Here is an 18,557-nt window from a genome sequence, read left to right as displayed (position 1 = left end):
CTTCAATAAAATAGAGATGCTATGCTCTTGGAAAGGAATGCTCAATAATATCAATATGCTCAACCCCAAGTTAACAGGCAGTTTTGAGTAATGTCAATCAAAATCCCAACACAACAGAATTATATGGAGTGCTTATTAAACTTGATGTTTTCCCAAAAGATCTCTAAACCGAAGATTAAATCTCTAGGATTTATGTCCAGAAATCTGTTCAACAGCACCCCAGGTAAAACTTAAGAATCCCTGCATTAGTCCTGTTGTCTCCTAATGATCAATCTGAAGGCCATTAATAAAACAGATATTCATCATGAACTGCTCTGATCACTTCAGAGGGTATTTTTTTCTCTCTCCCTCTCCTAGGAGACTGTCTAAAGGAGAATGTGACCTGTGGAAACAGCAGCACTGGCATCACTTAAGAGAGTGCTGGTAATGTAGAACCCCAGGCCCTACCCCAGATGCTCTGAGTCAGAAGCTACTTTTTAACAAATCCCCAAGTGATTCATATACTTACTGAGAGTCTGAGAAGCAGTATATTAGAGAATACGACTCCTCAAAATTACTCTTAAAAAGTTAATACACTTAATGTGAACCAGGCTTCCCTAGTGGCCCAGCTGGTAAAGAATCCGCCTGCCAATGCGGGAAATGCAAGAGATGCTGGTTCACTGGTTCAGTCCCTAGGCTGCGAAGATACCCTGAATTAGAAAATGGCAACCCACTCCTGTATTCTTGTCTGGAAAATTCTGTGGACAGAGGAGCCTGGTGGGCTACAGTCCATGAGGTCGCAAAAAGTCAGACACAACTGAACGTGCACGCACACACTCTAAAGTGAACCAGCTATTCGAGTCCAAAGGAATATTCCTTTCAAACTTCCCTGCTGTCACCAGTCCCTCAGACACCTCATCACAACTCCTGTTCATAAGGCTGTAATGAAGTAAAGATCAAAGACTATTTTAATAGTCCTTTCACATACCTATGGATGTTCTTCTCTGCTATCGTAGCAAAACATAACAATTACTCACTTCTTAAAGGTCACTCCAACATGATATCTCAAACCACATCACTGAATTTTTTGCATGCTTACATTAAAACCCAATGGTCAATCTTATATTAGTAACATCATGTATTAGGAAAATAACAGTTAACCGAGTTTAAGAAATTGTGTTATCCTTTTTAAAAATTGTATTTGGAAACATTATCACCTATCTCCTGAGAAAAGCCTTTAGGCAGTAGGAAGCTATCAAGTTCACAGAGGCAGATACAAGTTTTCCAAAATTGTAACTTTCTTTCGAAAAATCAAATTCTGTCATTAACAACACTTGTTTTCCTTGAAGTGACAGTCTCACTTCATTTTTTGAGAAAATGTGAGCCAAATATCCAGATCTAAATGAATAACCATAGTTTATCAATCACTTTCAAAGAAAAATAAGTGTTCCACGAAAAAAGCAGCAGGTTCAGCACACAACTGAATCACCTAAGCGCTCTTCCTCAATTATACCACCATAAACTTCACCATGCAGCAGGTGCTTCATGTATACTTCCCATTTCTTCACGTATTAAAAAGATATGAACTTATGAATGGCCAATAATAAGCACATGAAAAGATGTTCAACACCACCTATCTTTGGGAAAATGCAAATCAAAACCAGAATGATACACCACTTCACACCCATCTTGGATGGTCATTATAAAATTTTAAAAAGAAAAAAAAACAGAAAATAGCAAGTGTTGGTGAGGACATGAGAACTTAAAATGGTATAGCTGGCCACTATGGAAAACAGGATGACAATTCCTCAAAAAATTAAACATAGAATCATTCATACATAATGCAGCAATTCTGTTTCTGGGTCCATTACCAAGAAGAAATGAAAGCATGGGCTTGACTAGATATTTATACACTTATATTCATAGCAGCGTTACTCACAATAGTCAGAAGGTGGAAATGACCAAACTGTGTCCACTGATGGTGACTAAACAAAATGTGACATTCCATTCATGGATTACTCAGACTTAAATTCTGATACATGCTACAACATGGATGAACCTCGAAAATGTTATGGTAAGTCAAACATGCCAATGAAAAAAGGACAATTATGTATGATTCCAGCTATATGAGGTACTTAGAATAGTCAAATTCATAGGGTCAGTAAGTAGAATAGTGGTTACTGGGACTAGGAAAAAGGAAGAATGTGGAGTTAGTGCTTAATGGATACAGAGTTTCGATTTGGGAAGATGAAGAAGTTCTGGAAATGGATAGTGGTGATGATGGCCTAACAATGTGAATGCCACTGAACTATAAACTAAAAAATAGTTAAAATGGTAAATTTTATGTATATTTTACCACAACCAGAAGAAAAAAAAACAAAGACACGTACTTTTGAGACTGAGAAAAGACTTTTTACAGCTGCATCAAAGAAATTAAGAGAAAGCGGCTTTAAAAACAAAACAAAACAAAACTGAGAGCGTGTGACAGTGAAGAACACGACGACTAATACATTTTGGGGCCAACCGTGTAGATTCGTGTTACAGTGGTTTTAACTAGCATTGCTTTCAAACTGTCAATGAAAATGCCAATAAAGTGTAAAAGGCAATTATGTCTTAAAAGTATTATGAAAATTCTGACCTGATAGACCCCATCAAAAGGTTCTGAGGACCCATCCCCCTGGAGCCCACAAACACCACTTTGAGAACCATTACTGAAGCCTGTTCTTTCAGAAGTCAGTGATAGAAGGAAAGACACACAAAAGACCGTGAGAAACCTTTATTTTTGTTTTGTCTTTTAAAATGAGAGAAACAGGCTGATATGTTGAATAGACAGAATAAGTAATAAGGCACAAGTAGAAATGCAGTTGGAGGGAGAGTCTGAAGTTATAAGTAAAGGAGAGACCCATATCAAGACGTAGATGGAGGATGGGCATGGTTGTATTTTGGCTTTAAAAAGGCTCTAAGTGCTGGGAATGTAATGTACAGCATGTAACAATAGTTAATAATCCTGTATGTATATCTGAAAGTTGCCAAGAGAATAGATCTTAAAACGTCTCATCAGAGGGGAAAAAGTTTGTAACTATGTGTGATGATAGACAGACTTATCCTGGTGATCATTTCACAATGTATACAAATGTGGACTCATGTTGTATATTTGCAACTAATATAATGTTATAGATCAACTCTATCTCAATTTAAACAAAAAAAAAAAAAACTCTACTTAAAAAAATACGAACACTAAACAAATGTTTCTTGATAATGATGGTGACAGTCCCATGAAAGTGAAAGTGAAGTTGCTCAGTCGTGTCCGACTCTTAGTGACCCCATGGACTGCAGCCTACCAGGCTCCTCCGTCCATGGGATTTTCCAGGCAAGAATACTGGAGTGCATACACACCGAGGAAACCAGAATTGAAAGAGACACATGTACCCCAATGTTCATCACAGCACTGTTTATAATAGCCAGGACATGGAAACAACCTAGATGTCCATCAGCAGATGAATGGATTAGAAAGCTGTGGTACATATACACAATGGAGTATTACTCAGCCGTTAAAAAGAATTCATTTGAATCAGTTCTGATGAGATGGATGAAACTGGAGCCGATTATACAGAGTGAAGCAAGCCAGAAAGAAAAACACCAATACAGTATACTAACACATATATATGGAATTTAGAAAGATGGCAATGACGACCCTGTATGCAAGACAGGAAAAAAGACACAGCTGTGTATAACAGACTTTTGGACTCAGAGGGAGAGGGAGAGGGTGGGATGATTTGGGAGAATGGCATTCTAACATGTATACTATCATGAAGAATTGAATCACCAGTCTATGTCTGACGCAGGATACAGCATGCTTGGGGCTGGTGCATGGGGATGACCCAGAGAGATGTTGTGGGGAGGGAGGTGGGAGGGGGGTGCATGTTTGGGAACACATGTAAGAATTAAAGATTTTAAAATTAAAAAAATAAAAAACTAATAAAAAAGTAAAAAAAAAAAAAGAATACTGGAGTGGGTCGCCGTTGCCTTCTCCAGGGGATCTTCCCGACCCAGGGATCGAACCCAGGTCTCCCACATTGTAGATAGACACTTTACTGTCTGAGCCACAAGGGAAGTCCCATAGTTTAATAAAAAATATTAAGAAATTTTCTTTTAATATTTTTAACTCATAGATCAAGGACTATTCCAACTTTTCACTTGCATGTGTATAAAAATATGCCACATATATCACAGAAGTAATGTCATTTTTAAGAAAATTCGTATGATGTCACATGATCTTATTTCCTGCCAAGACTCAGAAGTGTAGTATTTTCAGGTTTAAGACAAATGTATACATGCTATGATCTAAAGATAAAAATTTGAAAGATCCCATGTCTTTTCTATTTTGAATACATGTAGCACAAACTGGTTAAATGAAATGCAAAAGGGGATTTGATATTATAGCACATTAGACTCTAAGCTTTAAAGTTCCCATAACCTTGAACTAGGAACAGAAGGAAGTAGGGGGTAAGAATTCATCTGTTTCTCTTCTTTTCACTTTCTTTCCTCCCTACCAGGAGGTCCCAGATATTGCGAAGCGAGATTCACAAGAAGACGCTAAAGTAATATGATTTTATCTTACTTTACAGTTCACGAACACATTATTTCACTCAGGGCTGAATCTTTCTAAACTGAGATAAGACTAATTTGGGGGAAGGTATAATTTTAAACCTTTTCATGTTAATTCTGACACCTTAAACAACTGCAACAAATGGTTTCATGGCCTCAGCAAAGAGCAAAGTGAAAAAACTTTAACTCAAACATGTTTGGGAATACCTCCTTCCACCTCAGACTCCTCAGGTACCCATTAATACTCCAGCTGCCTCCAAAATATTCAAAGTCCTCTGATCCCTTAAGTCTGCTCAAAGTCCCACTCCAACCAAAGGCCAAAATTTGAATGTGTACAAGTGCCAATTAAAGAGCCCACATGCAGTGGAAAGAGTGCTAAGTCCTGAGACCTGAATTCTGCCCTCCACAACCAACACTAACAGTGTGATTTTGAGGGCTCATCCCTTAATCTATTTTCTCATAGTTAAATAAGGGAACTAAAATTGGATAATTGCTGCAATTACAGGAGATTTAATGAGGCTCTAGCATTTTAAAAGATAGACTGTCAGTCCAGCACCACCAACTCCAATTAATAGACCACTGGGGATATTCTCTGAAGGAAGCTGAGAAGGCCTTTGCCTTCATGCAGATTCTTGTACCCCACCCACCACTCCATCCCTATATTTAGTCTTCCAGAAAACCAAAACTCAATAGAATTGACCTCAGAATATCCATAATGACCCACCGTAACCTTTTAAAATACTTGTAACCTTTATCAACACAGCTACTATTTTAAAGTGAGGACACACTTGAACCTTAACTCTGCAAACAGGAGTTTCTCATGCTAGAAATTTATGGGCCATCAAAACAGTTACATCCAACTCTGAATAAGATGGATTCATACAGCACCTTGCAAACTCACTTTTAACATGATACTATGGGCAAAATGCCATACACAAACACATGCTTTCTCTTTCAATCCATGGATTTGCAACACTTCTCAAGCCCCCACTTCAGTGAGCTGAAAAAACAAAGCTGTAACAGCTAGTTCACTGGATTTTAAATACATACATATAACTATCAATTTGAATTGAGATCCTTAAAATTTTATTAATAATATTTTATTAAAAGATAAAAAATGAACAAAGATTTAACAGTCTGGTTAACTATTCACCAGGATTTGAACTAGGCTAGTTGGAAAACCAAATCCTCTTTTTTAGGTCTACATTTCTGCACTACAGCACTAGTTAACTGTTTTACAAACTTCTCTCATTGATCACAAAACAGACCATTAAAAGCCTAAGCACAGCTGAACACATACTCATCCTACTTCTGGAAAAATAACTCAGAATCCATGTCCTACTGATCATGAGCCAGTGGCATCTTTTTTGTTGCTGTTACACAAAGAACAGACAGACCATTAATATTCAGAAGGAGAGATTCTGTTATGCAGAAAAGAGAATGAAAAAGTGGGTCATGGTCAGTGATGCATAATCCTACTCCCTAGAAAAATAGTCCTGACAACATTCATTAAGTAAAATAGTTTACTGTATTGTAAGTACTAATATCTTCATGATTCCAGAATGAATATCAAAATTCAGACTAACCACTGACCACCTCATTCAAAAGACAATAGTTAAGTATGTAAAAATCCCCATCAGCTCAAACAATGGCTCAGCCACACACACACACACACACACACACACACACACACACACATACACACAATCTAAGGAAAACAAGTAAATATAGCAATTAGGCAAGGGAAGGAGTGTGTTAGAAACCTCTCTTCCAGAAAACCAAAGAAGAAATACAAGAATGCTAAGGGTGGTAATGATGAGTTACTAAGAAAACTGCATAAAGACTTCATTTGCTACCCTCTGATCTGTTATGCTAAGGCTTACAAATTTCCCAGTCAACAAAAATGCAAAGCTTCTCTGGTAGAAAATGAGCACCTCCAACATCACAGACTAACTAGAGAGGTCCTTAAAAGAAATAATCATATGTTCCTTCAAGCAGAGCATTAAGGAGATGCCCCTCTTGCTAATCTCTCCTTCTCTTAGATTCCAGCTGTCACTTTAAACCTCGGTACTATCAGTCACTGAAGGGAAAGCCTTAGCCATCTGATCATTTCCAACACTGACACTTCCTTAAGATTCCTTACTCAGAGCACATACATTAGGCCTCTTCAGCTCACTGTCTGTCCCACAGTCGTGGCTTTCTTAAAGATGACATGGGTCAGGGGAGTTTACGCTAGAATATTTCTGAGAGTCATACCTAACAAGAGCAACGCAGTACCCACAAAACAAAGATGCACTCACTATTTGTGTAATCATAACAGAAGTAAAACAGGCTAGAAATTCAAAAATTAATCTGGTTGTGTTTTTTCATCTATCTAGACAATACTATACCTACATTATTATAAATGCATCTACTTATTTTAATTTCTATAAAGGGACATAACTTGAAAAATAGGGGCAATCTGTTCCTAAACATCAACTGAACAACAGGATACGTCAAGTCTAGTTTGCTATCCGACTGTTTAACAGTAAATCTGTACAGGCCTTCGGACTGTTTTCAGTTCAAAACCTCAATCTCTTACCTGTATCACAAGTATAGCACTGCAAGAGATAAATGATGAATATAAGCCAAGTTTTAAAGGAGCTAAAAAGGATTAAAAAATCTTGCAGTAGAGGAAACTTTTTATCAGCCATTTTCTGGGAATAGAACAAAGCCATGTAAAGTAAGTGCAACATGAGAAACCGTTGCTACACAAGGCATCAAAGGAAGACATAACTGCACTCATTTGGTTGCACACAGGCTTCATGAAAAAATAAAGACTGCAATTAATTAACTGTATATTAAATGAGTCCTGCAAGATCCCATTTCAACAGACCTGGAGAGGCCGGCATCTGAAAACCGGGAATGATAAAGCATGAAAGCAGCGTAGGAGACAGAAGCACATGTGCAATCGTGACATACACCCAGGGGAGGAGTGAGAGATGAAGGTGGAAAGGGGTTTGGAGTCACGTTGCAGAGGACCTTGAATCCCAGAGCACTGAGTCTGCACTTCACTTGCTTAAGCAAATAAGAGGGTGACAAAACCAGAAGCCCACTTCCAGAACAATTAGAAGGAAGACTAGAGTCGCTCTGATGAGGAAAGAGCCTAAAAGGGGAGGAACAGCCCACAGGAGAATGTATTTCTTTAAGAAGTAGTAGGGACCCAAACTAGAGCTGACAGCAATGGAAACAAAAAGTAACAAGTTCTTCATACATAACACAGTTAAACTTTCTGGCCATAAACTTGCTCAGAGAAAATATTACTATAACCCTTCCTCATATATTCTTTGTAAGCAAACATTTGTAAAACGAGTTTCTTTACTTCCAGATACCCTTCAAAAAACATATAAAGGACTCACTTGGAGATAACAAATTAAAATGACAAAAGTAGCAACTAAGGTGCCTCAGCCCTTGAAGTTGAACTGGGCTCTGAAATGCCACGCTATTTCAACTGAGCATCAGTCCTCTACCTTGAGGCTAATACGCAAGCTAACTTCTTATAAAAGACTCTTTCCAATGCTTAAGAAATAGCTTTATACCATGTAATAAGAAATAAATCGCTACCCTATACTGAAGTTTGCCAAAGAACACAAATGTATGATAACCATGCACAATCCTTTCATTACGGTCTCAATCCTAAAACTGCTCATCATTAGCCCTCCTTTCCCATGCTCCTCTCTTATCGGCAGGAGCAGTAAGATTCAGGTACACAGGTAGAATCAGCGAAACTCAAAACAGAAAAAAAATGTTACAGATTTATCTTAACCCACTTCATTTTTCTCCTTGAGGAAACTGAGGTCAAAATGTCACAATGTGAGTTAGTGGTATTAACTGGGATTAGCAAATGGTCTAACTTCCAAGTTTCACCTTTTTTTTTAATAGTTGTCTCCAAGAAGGCACCATTTCAAAATTTAATTAAAAACAGGAAAACTAGTAGCAACAAATATTTCACATTTTAAAACAATACCATTGCAAAGTGCCTCTCCAAAGGTTACATCCCAAACTATGCCCTCAAGGTTACTGGAATTCTAGGACAAACCCAAAATTCCATTAAAAAGGCCCTCTATAAAAGGCCTGACAACCACTTTCCTAAGTCTTGAAACTTAGCAGAAATGTGCTGACTGATCTCAACTGTAAACATGATACATACAGACTGAGAATCTCCAAATTAACTAAGCACCCAACTATTTAAAACAGCTCAGTCATTAACCACTCAACGTCCCAACCGAGTCCCCTAAAAATAGTGGCTTGTGGGTACATAAATGGCTCACCAGATGGATGCAGGATAAAAATCAAGGAATGAGCAGCCTCAAGCCCTTGCAGATGAAACCTCCTGCAGCTTTGAAACTGCCATTCAGACTCTTAATTTCAGAATTCCAGATCAAGGCTTTAATCATTTGATAGCTATCAAATGTGTTCTAATAAATATGTATGTTCTACTTTGAGTTTTGACATCAAAAGAAAAAAAAACAGGAGAGAAGGGGAGAAAGAGAACCCCAGATAATACACAAGATCAGTAAAAAATACCAAAGAAGATCAGGAATCAATGTAAGGACAGACATCAATTCTACCTTCTAATATGTTACTTAATACTTCTAACACCAATTTTCTATTTTTCCCTCTTGCGAACTCCATAATGGAAAGATACTAACAAATATTAATTTATTCCCATTATTTTTAAAGTAACCGAAGACAACCTTTCCAATTTGCTCAACATGAAAATGTCAGTACTAACCCCACAAAGTTGACCACAGCTAAAATCACAGAAATTTGACATATCAGTGCAATTTAGCACCTTTACTGGAGATAAATGGGCTTCCCAGGTGGCTCAATGGTAAAAAATCCACCTGCCAATGCAGGAGACGTGGGTTTGGTCCCTGAGTTGGGAAGCTCCCCGGAAAAGAAAATGGTAACCCACTCCACTTTCTTGCCTAGGAATCCCATGGACAGAGGAGCCTTGCAGGCTACAGTTCATGGGGTCTCAAACATGACAGCAACTGAGCTCACACACACTGGAGGCAAATGTACAATTTCCACTACATACTGTTGAAGTACTGGAAATTTAGCGTTAGTATCTTGTCCTTGAATAAACTGCCACATCTAAAGAAAATATATCAGTGATCAAAATTACATCCTAGGAGTGTCCCTACAATGATAACATAACCCAACACAGAAGCATTGTTAACAAGATTCTATGTAATACCCATTGCTGCAAATTACTTTCACATTATTGTGAAAGCACATGCTGCTATCAAGGTCAAAATTCTATATAGCTAACAGGAACATACAAATTATATGTGGCTGAATGCCATATAATTATCTGATCAAAATGATTTGGTATTTTTACAAACATGTGACACTTACTTCAGGACAAATGTACCACCTAATCTAAAAGCAAGTTACTACAATGCCAGAATCAAATTTCACTGAAAGCTTACAACTAAATCTGAACCAGAAATTAATCCATATTTATTGAGAGATTTGGCATACACTGTTAGGTACTGTCACAAATTATCTTGTCAATATCACACATTACCTATTGATTTTCATACTAGGTATAGGCTATGTGTTACAGAAAAGCAAACAATGTTTCCTGACAGTTTATTTCAACATCAACTGAAAATTACTGCACAGAACTAAAGATACAGAGATAAATAAATAAGACTCTGTCCTCAAAATACTCTCCATCCAAAAAAAAAAAAAAGACTGTTAAAATCAACTGCAGAATATAAAACAATTTCACAATGGCATGTAAAAATGCTTTTCTGTTTTTTAACTCGGCCACTTTTGCTACATAAAGAAAAATACAACGTCAACAAAGAAAGGTGACTTAAGGGGGCATCCACGTTATTCTTTCTTTGCTGTTTCAAGGAAGCTAAATGAAATGCCAATTTGCAAATGTGTCTTCACCAAAAGTAGAAAATTCAGGGTCCCCAGGACTAAGCAGAAGACCTCTGAGGGGACAAGAACTAAAGAGTCCTCCACTGGTACTTCTTAATTTGCAAATTCGGTTCTAAATTCTACTGAAGAATTCTGGTTTCCCAAAAAAAGTCAAAAATCATTTCCTTTGAAAAGTATTTGAATGCCTATGGTGAGGCAATTTCTGTGACACAAAAAGCATTTAATGGAGTGTCCTTCTGCCTCCAGAATTTCACTATCTGCTAGGGGCGTTGAGACAGGAACAATAATTAATCACCGGTTTCCAAGTGCTTACATAGTTGTATCTCAAGACAAAAGATTAAATGTGATAAGAGAAGAAAAAGCAAACAGCTACAAATGTCCACAGGAAGAAGGGAGTGATCAGAGCCAGCAGTTAGGAAGCTAAGGTTAGAGAGGCAGAGTGAAAGGCAAACAGGAGATTCAACCCCGGAACCAGGAGGCGAGAAGCACACTGTGGCGGGAGCAAAGAGCATTACCAGAAAATAATCACAGCTAAGTTTCATAAGGCAGGTGAATGACTAAGCATGCACGATCATCAACTTGTTGTTTAGTTGCTGAGTTGTGTCTAACTCTTTGGCAACACCATGGACTGTAGCCTGCCAGCCTCCTCTGTCCATGGGATTTCCCAGGCAAGAATATTGGAGTGGGTTGCCATTTACTCCTCCAGGGGATCTTGGAGCTTCCCAATGCAGGGATTGAACCCTTGTCTCCTGAACTGGCAGGAGGATTCTTTACCTGAGCCACCAGGGAAGCCCATTATAATCATGAATGCCTGACCAAAAAAATGTAACCAAGTAAGATGACTTCTCAGCAACACAACTGTTCCCTCCCTCCCTTCACTCCTCAGTTTCAAGGCATCAGATTCTCCTGTATTCCTCTGCCTCTGGCAGCTCTTGAAGTCTCTGCCCACTCTTAAATCTCAAGGCATGCTTCCTGGACCAGCAGTATCTGCACTGATGAGCAAGTTGGTAGAAATGAAAATTACGGGCTCTGACCAGCCATACAAAATCAAACTCTGGATGTCAGGCTCAGCAATCTGTGGTTTACCAAGCTCTCCAAATAAATGATTCTAATAAACTCTAATGTCTGAAACCAATGTTCCACAGGAGTCCTTCATGAGAGCCTTGCCCTTCTCATTCTACACGCTCTCCTTCACCCATCCTCTCCCAGGGCTTAAAATAACAGTCAAATAAATGCTCACGAATCACAAGTACCTGTCTCTAAACCCAAACACCTTTGCTGAGTACCAGACCATATATACTCAGCATCCCACTTGACAAGTATTTCCTCCCAGATTTCTCAACTAAACATGTCCGGAATTACTGGCTATTCTTCCAATCTCCACACCCAGCCCCCAAATTCTGTTCCTTCTCTACTCTTCCCACCTCAATAAAAGCACCTCCATCCAAGAGGTGCATAACCAAGTCATTCTTCACACTTCCTACAACACCCACCTCCACGTAATCCACACCAGGTCCTCCCAGTCAAGCATTAGTAACATTAGGCTCCATCCCCACTGCCACCCTCTTAACTAATCATCTGATTTGTATACCTCTCCAACAGTCACCACAGAGCAAACACCACGAGCTCACGAAAACACAGATGAGAGCATGTCACGGCCCAAATTTAAATCCTTCACTAGCTTCCCACCGCATTTTCAGATAAAAATCTAAATACCCAACATGCCATACAAAGACCTAGATCCTAGTCACCGCTCCAAAACCACCCCGGTTCTTCTTTCACGTGATTCATTCACTACGGTCGATGGCTCTGGACTTCCTTCAGTTTCTGAAACTTTCCTACAGAGGAATTTCTCTCTTCATGACATACTCCACACCACCCCCACCTTCACACCTCTGCCCTTACTTAACTCTCCTCACACTTCAGATTTCTGCTAAAATGTCAAAAATAGCGGGGGAGGGGGCTTCCTAATCCACCAATATAAACTGAATCAGTTATTTGCTCATAAAACCCTACGCTTTCTTGTCACAATTATCTAAACTGCTAACTACATTAACCTGACTGATTTTATCATCTATACTAGACTGCAAGTTCCATAAGGCCAAAGAAATATCTGTTTTGTTCTCTTAGTACAGAGCTTGGCATTTTTTTAAAGAAGGCATTTCATAAATAGGGAATAGGAACAGTTGTTGATATCTTTATTAAATCCTTCCCTTCTGCTGTCTCTCTTAGGAACTTTAACTTACATGTTACTGGGTAGCTACAGATAATTCCTGCATGAAACATCATGCTTAAATCCATCATTTTTCTTACTGATTTATATTGCAAAATCAGAAGTACTTTACTACCTTTCTGTTAAATTAACAATGAGAATTAACTGGCACCTAAGCTAAATTCACCCTACTTGAAGCAGTTAACTCTGAAAGAGTTACCAAGCTACTTTTACAGAAATCTGTAGTAAATTCCTGGCCTCCAATTTCTGACAGTGCCAATTTCTGACAGTCGCCTCCCACCATGACCATGTCTGAAAGTCCTGTGCACCCAATTATATTCAAAATATCGTTCCTATCCAGCCCCATAACCTCATGATTAGATTATGTCAACAAATTATGGATGGTATCCTGCCCTCTACACTGCTCCCCATTTAAGGGGAGAAGTCCCCTACTGGAGAACCCATTCTTCCCCTTATCAATCAACATTGAATTCTTCTGACTAGACTGAAGTCATGTTATCCAAAAGTGGTCCTATGTTTTAGTAAAAACTTGGAAGGTGACATTGAATTATATGTGCTTGACAATTTGATACTGTTTCAAGCTAAAATTTACATATGGCTCTAGCTCATTTCTACGGCCTAACCTAAAACTGAACTTGCATTCCTGCAACTAAACAAAATTGTTGAGGAAAATCATGAAAATGCCTGTCATATCAGTTGTTTCGACTTTTAGCAAGAACTAAAAAGGTACAAGTTCTCAGCATTTTCCAACACACATATTCTTAACTAGAAAGATTATGATATGAAGTATATAACATTTCAGAAAAGAAACTACACCAACACACAACATAAGTATACCCCTAAGAATCTAGGTTTTTAAAATTATATATACTATATAAAACATATATGTGTATGTGTATATTCACACACAGCTGATCTTCATTATTTGAGTTCATATTTGTAAACCTGCTTACTTGCCAAAATTTATTTGTATCCCTGAAATCAATACAATATCCCAAAATCAAAACAATGGCACTTTCATAGTCATTTGCAGACTGTGCAGTGGCGAAAATTTTGAGTAGGCCAGCTGGCATCAACGAGGTATTACCCTGCCTTCTTTCAGCTCTCATACTGTAAGCAAGGGCCCTTTTCAAGGTCTATACAGTGTCATGTTTTTCTCATTTTTGTGTTTTTTACTGACGATTCTGTTGTTTAAAACAGCCCTCAAGCATAGTGCCAAAATGTTGTCCACCTAGCATTCCTTAGAGCAAGAAGGCTATGATGACCCTCACAGAGAACATCTGTGTGTTCGCTAAGCTTCATTTAGGCACGAGCTACAGTACTGTCACCCTGCTTATTTAACTGATACACAGAGTACATCATGAGAAACGCTGGGCTGGAGGAAGCACAAGCTGGAATCAAGACTGCTGGGAGAAATATCAATCACCTCAGATATGTGGATGACACCACCCTTATGGCAGAAAGTAAAGAAAAACTAATGGCCTCTTGATGAAAGTGAAAGAGGAGAGTGAAAAATTTAGCTTAAAGCTCAACATTCAGAAGACTAAGACCACGGCATCCAGTCCCATCACTTCATGGGAAATAGATGGGGAAACTGGAAAACAGTGTCAGACTTTATTTTTCTGGGCTCCAAAATCACTGCAGATGGTGACTGCAGCCATGAAATTAAAAGACGCTTACTCCTTGGAAGGAAAGTTATGATCAACCTAGACAGCATATTAAAAAGCAGAGACATTACTTTGTTAACAAAAGTCCATCTAGTCAAGGCTATGGTTTTTCCAGTAGTCATGTATGGATGTGAGAGTTGGACTATAAAGAAAGCTGAGTGCTGAAGAATTGATGCTTTTGAACTGTGATGTTGGAGAAGACTCTTTGAGAGTCCTCTAGACTGCAAGGAGATCCAACCAGTCCATTCTAAAGGAGATCAGTCCTGGGTGTTCATTGGAAGGACTGATGTGGAAGCTGAAACTCCAATACTTTGGAAACCTGATGCGAAGAGCTGTCTCACTAGAAAAGACCCTGATGCTGGGAAAGATTGAGAGCAGGAGGAGAAGGGGATGACAGAGGATGAGATGGTTGGATGGCATCATCAACTCAATGGACATGGGTTTGGGTGGACTCTGGGAGTTGGTGATGGACAGGGAGGCCTGGCGTGCTGCAGTTCATGGGGTCGCAGAGAGTCCGACACGACTGAGCAACTGAACTGAACAGTACTGTTGGCCATGAACTCAATGTTAATGAGTGAACGAACAATATACATACTAAACAAGGTTCTTTAAACAGAAACACACATAAAACAAGGTTTATATTGATTGGCAAAAATGGGAGCAGAGACTTGTGGTACCCTAACACTGTATTTACCCTAGGCACAATGATTCCATATTTGCTAAATCACTGTTGACGACAACTTTAAAGAACATAAGTTCTATGAATAATGAGAATCAAGTATGTACATAGGGAGGGAGACAGGCAGCACTCCCACCAGGGTGACTGAAGACTCAAAGACACTGCAGAAGTCATTCTGAGCAATAGCAGGGCAAAACACGCAGGACACAGCATCCAGAGTCCTGGCTCCATTTAAACAACACTGACACAAAACAAAAATGGAAAACCTACTAAGCGTGTTTTTTGCTATCTTTGCTTCTACCTTTTTCCCATTCAATGGTAAACCTCTCCCCAATTCAGGTGCTCTAAACACTAACGCCTTTTCAAAAGCACTTGCCATAATCTTACAACTGGGCAAATGTACCTGTAAATTAAAGGAATGATCATTCTTGAATGTAAACCACATTTGTACTTAAACATCTACACTGCGGCATATTTGGAAAGAAGAGAGAATATGAAGCATATGAAATGACAATATATCGTCAGAATCAAAGAGTGAACCGAATATAGATTTCAGTTGTGTGTGTGCTGGAAAAAGAAATACATAAGGGAACAAGACCAAGGACTCAGCCTTCCCTCCACAGAAGGCCAAAAGCCTAGGTCCAGGAGCTGGGGGTGTTGGGGGCGGGGTTGGGATGGGGGTGGGAGGAGTGCCATCTTTCAAAAGAGTTGGTTCAATGCTTGCTTCCTCCTAACACTTGACTGCAGATTTTTCCAAAAGAAATGACAAATTATGGCAAAAGGCAGCAGAACATTAACAGTGACATTAGTGACTGAAAGAATTTTTCTTTTAAATTTTTTTGTGTGTGGTTGAGCACTCCCCTTTTGAAAATTTTTTATTTGCATTTTCCAAAATTACTTTTTGTTGAAAATAGCTTGCTCAGAAGTAATCACAGGACATGCATGGAGCAGTGGCAAAAGCTACAAATCCAAAGTCTACTTTCATGAAATGTTGATGATTTCCTTCTATTAAATAAAAGACTCACCTGGGGTTTAGTGAAATGAAGTGAGTGTAATATTACTCAAGTCACACTTGAATTAGTTACTGCAGTTCAAAAGACAGAAGTACAGCATGCGAGTTAACAGCCATGTCTTCTGAAAACCTACAGCTTGAGCTACAACTAAAACATTTGAAATTCCTGTAACATAATGCGATAGGAACTTTCACAGCGTAGTAAATCTGTCTGTCAACACCCATTACCATACAACTCATTATTTGACAAGCTAAAGATCCTCCTCCCACCTCTCTAAGATTCAGCCAGGCTCATTACTAGGGGCAATGGCTTGCCAAACAATGCATCCATCCCTGAACCATTCAAATCTTCTTTCTCTTTAGAGTATGTTATAGACAATAACCTTTCATTTTTCCTCTTGTACTCATTTGCTATTGTTTACAGCATTTCAAAAAGCACAAGTGGAATCTCAGTCTACTGTCTCCAAACCACATCAACAACTAGCTCTCAGAGAACCAAAACTACTGTCTTCGATTTCTTCTCTCTTAATCTTGGAACTTAAAAGGGCCATTTACCAAGAAATTTGAAGAAGGAAAATGGCAACCCACTCCAGTATCCCTGCCTGGAGAATCCCATGGACCGAGGAGTCTGGTGGGCTACTGTTCACGGGGTCACAAAGAGTCGTACACAAGTGAGGGACTAAGCACACCAACAAATTATTTCTTGATAAGTATTTAAGTATTTTTTTGGTAATATCATTCTGCGATTAAAAACTCAAAAGCCAGTGAAACACGCGACAAAACAAGTTATCTCCTACAAGCCAATTATACACGATACACAAAACTAAAGTGTAAGATTTTTTTCTTTTTTTAAAAAGAGTAAACTTTTTTGTAAGCAGCCCTGCAACTGTTGACATAACCCGGTAAAGATAATGAGAGTTCCCAAACAAAACTTCTCAAGTGAAAGTTAACCTTTCCTACCGCCTTTTAAAGTACTATCAAAGAGACGTCCAGCAAGGATATGACTGGTCTCATAGAGAAGATTCTAAACAACAAAGCGGACTTCAAGTTTACCTGCTCCCCCCATGGCAACCCACTGACTGAAATCTGGGGCAAAGCATCACCTCCAGCACGCGCACAGACAGAAATAAATTGTTTTTCAACTGATGACTGAGCAGGAGCAAACCCAGGCGGAACACCCGGCGCTGCGGGGTCCTGAGCCCTGCGGCGCGGGTGGAGAGGCTAGTGCAGGACAGCCTACTGAGCCACAGCGGGGAGACAGGAGACCCAATCCTGCTCGATCTGAACCTCTAATGAGTCACTGGTTCAATCATGACACCGCAGCCCTCGCTAAGACGTTTCCTATTTATCTCCCAGCCTCAAGAGGGAGTGAAAATGACAAACTCGTGCTGAAAGAACTGTGCACGGGTCAGAGCTGCCGGCGGCGAGAAAAGCCGACTTAGGCGCGAGCCCCCGCCGGCTTGGCCGAGAAAGCAGGAGAGTGAGCCGCGAAGGCGCGGAAAGAAGCGGGAGAGAACGGGAGAAGCTACCGCCACACCCCAGCCCTCCCTCACCTGCCTGCCCGAGCCTCCCCGGGCGCCCGTACCTTCGGCCAGCGACTCCTCCAGGGTGACCTGGTAGCGGCCGACCGCGAACACCCGGACCCCCACGGACGAGCTACCGGCCCCGGCCCCGCCGGCCCCGCCACCCGCCGCTCCGCCGCCGCCGCCGCCCTCCGACTTGGGCATTCGAGAGAACTTCTTCATGGTCCCGCCGGCGCGCTGGAGGGCGCGGGACGCGCCTAAGGGCGAGCGAGAGGGCGAGCGCCCGGCCCGGCGTGCGCGGCCGGGGCGTCCGCGAGGGGTCACCGCCCCTCGCCTGTCCGAGCGTCCGTGCGCGCTGCGGCCCGCCGAGCCTCACATTCCGCGCGCCCCGAGCGCACTGCCCCGGCCCCGCCGCCCGCTCCGCGGCTCCGCTGCAGCTGCCGGGCTCCCGCAGAGGGCGGCGAGGAGGGCGGGGACGGGGCGGGGCGCGAGGGGGCGGGCCCGAGTGCGGGAGCGACGCGGCCGCCTCCGCCAGTGCCTCGGGCGCCCTCGCCGCCGCGCCAGGCGCCCGGAGCGCGAACCCCGGAGGAGGGCGCCTGGGAGGGAGAGGGCCAAGGGGGCGGGGCGGCCGGTCCCTCCGGGGAGTGGGCTGGACCACTCAGGCCTCACACCCGCTGGACCGCACCGCCGCCGCCCCGGCCGAACCTGCACCGCCCGCCACTCGCGGCCGTTGGCGGCGCGGCGCCCCTGCCAACCGCTCACTGAGGCAAGGCGCCCCGCGCAGGCGCGTTGCCTGCGCCGCCGGAAGTGACGGTTCCGGCTCTTGTCACGTGGAGGGGGGGACGGGGGAGGCGATAGTGGGGGTTGGGGACGAGGGCGAGGTCCGGAATCCCGGGTCGGGGGGCCTGGCTGGGAG

At 41.2% G+C, this 18,557-nt stretch overlaps 1 protein-coding gene across 3 annotated transcripts in view; it reads right to left on the bottom strand.

Annotated features, from left to right (window-relative positions):
• The window catches only part of BMP2K (BMP2 inducible kinase), a 121,781-nt gene extending 103,442 nt beyond the window's left edge, over positions 1–18,339 (bottom strand). For 2 of the 3 annotated variants that reach the window (XM_027971124.2, XM_027971125.2), the window contains exon 1: positions 17,704–18,339. In XM_027971124.2, the coding sequence (XP_027826925.2) occupies positions 17,704–17,863 (160 nt within the window). In that variant the 5' untranslated portion in view covers positions 17,864–18,339. Of the gene's footprint in view, positions 1–17,671 lie in introns of all 3 variants that reach the window. The other variant, XM_042251543.2, reaches the window with a different exon arrangement.
• Between the last annotated feature and the right edge of the window lie 218 nt (positions 18,340–18,557).

Source organism: Ovis aries, chromosome 6, assembly GCF_016772045.2.
Source record: "Ovis aries strain OAR_USU_Benz2616 breed Rambouillet chromosome 6, ARS-UI_Ramb_v3.0, whole genome shotgun sequence".
NCBI classification, from domain to species: Eukaryota; Metazoa; Chordata; class Mammalia; order Artiodactyla; family Bovidae; genus Ovis; species Ovis aries.
This window is presented reverse-complemented; position numbering and strand designations above follow the sequence as displayed.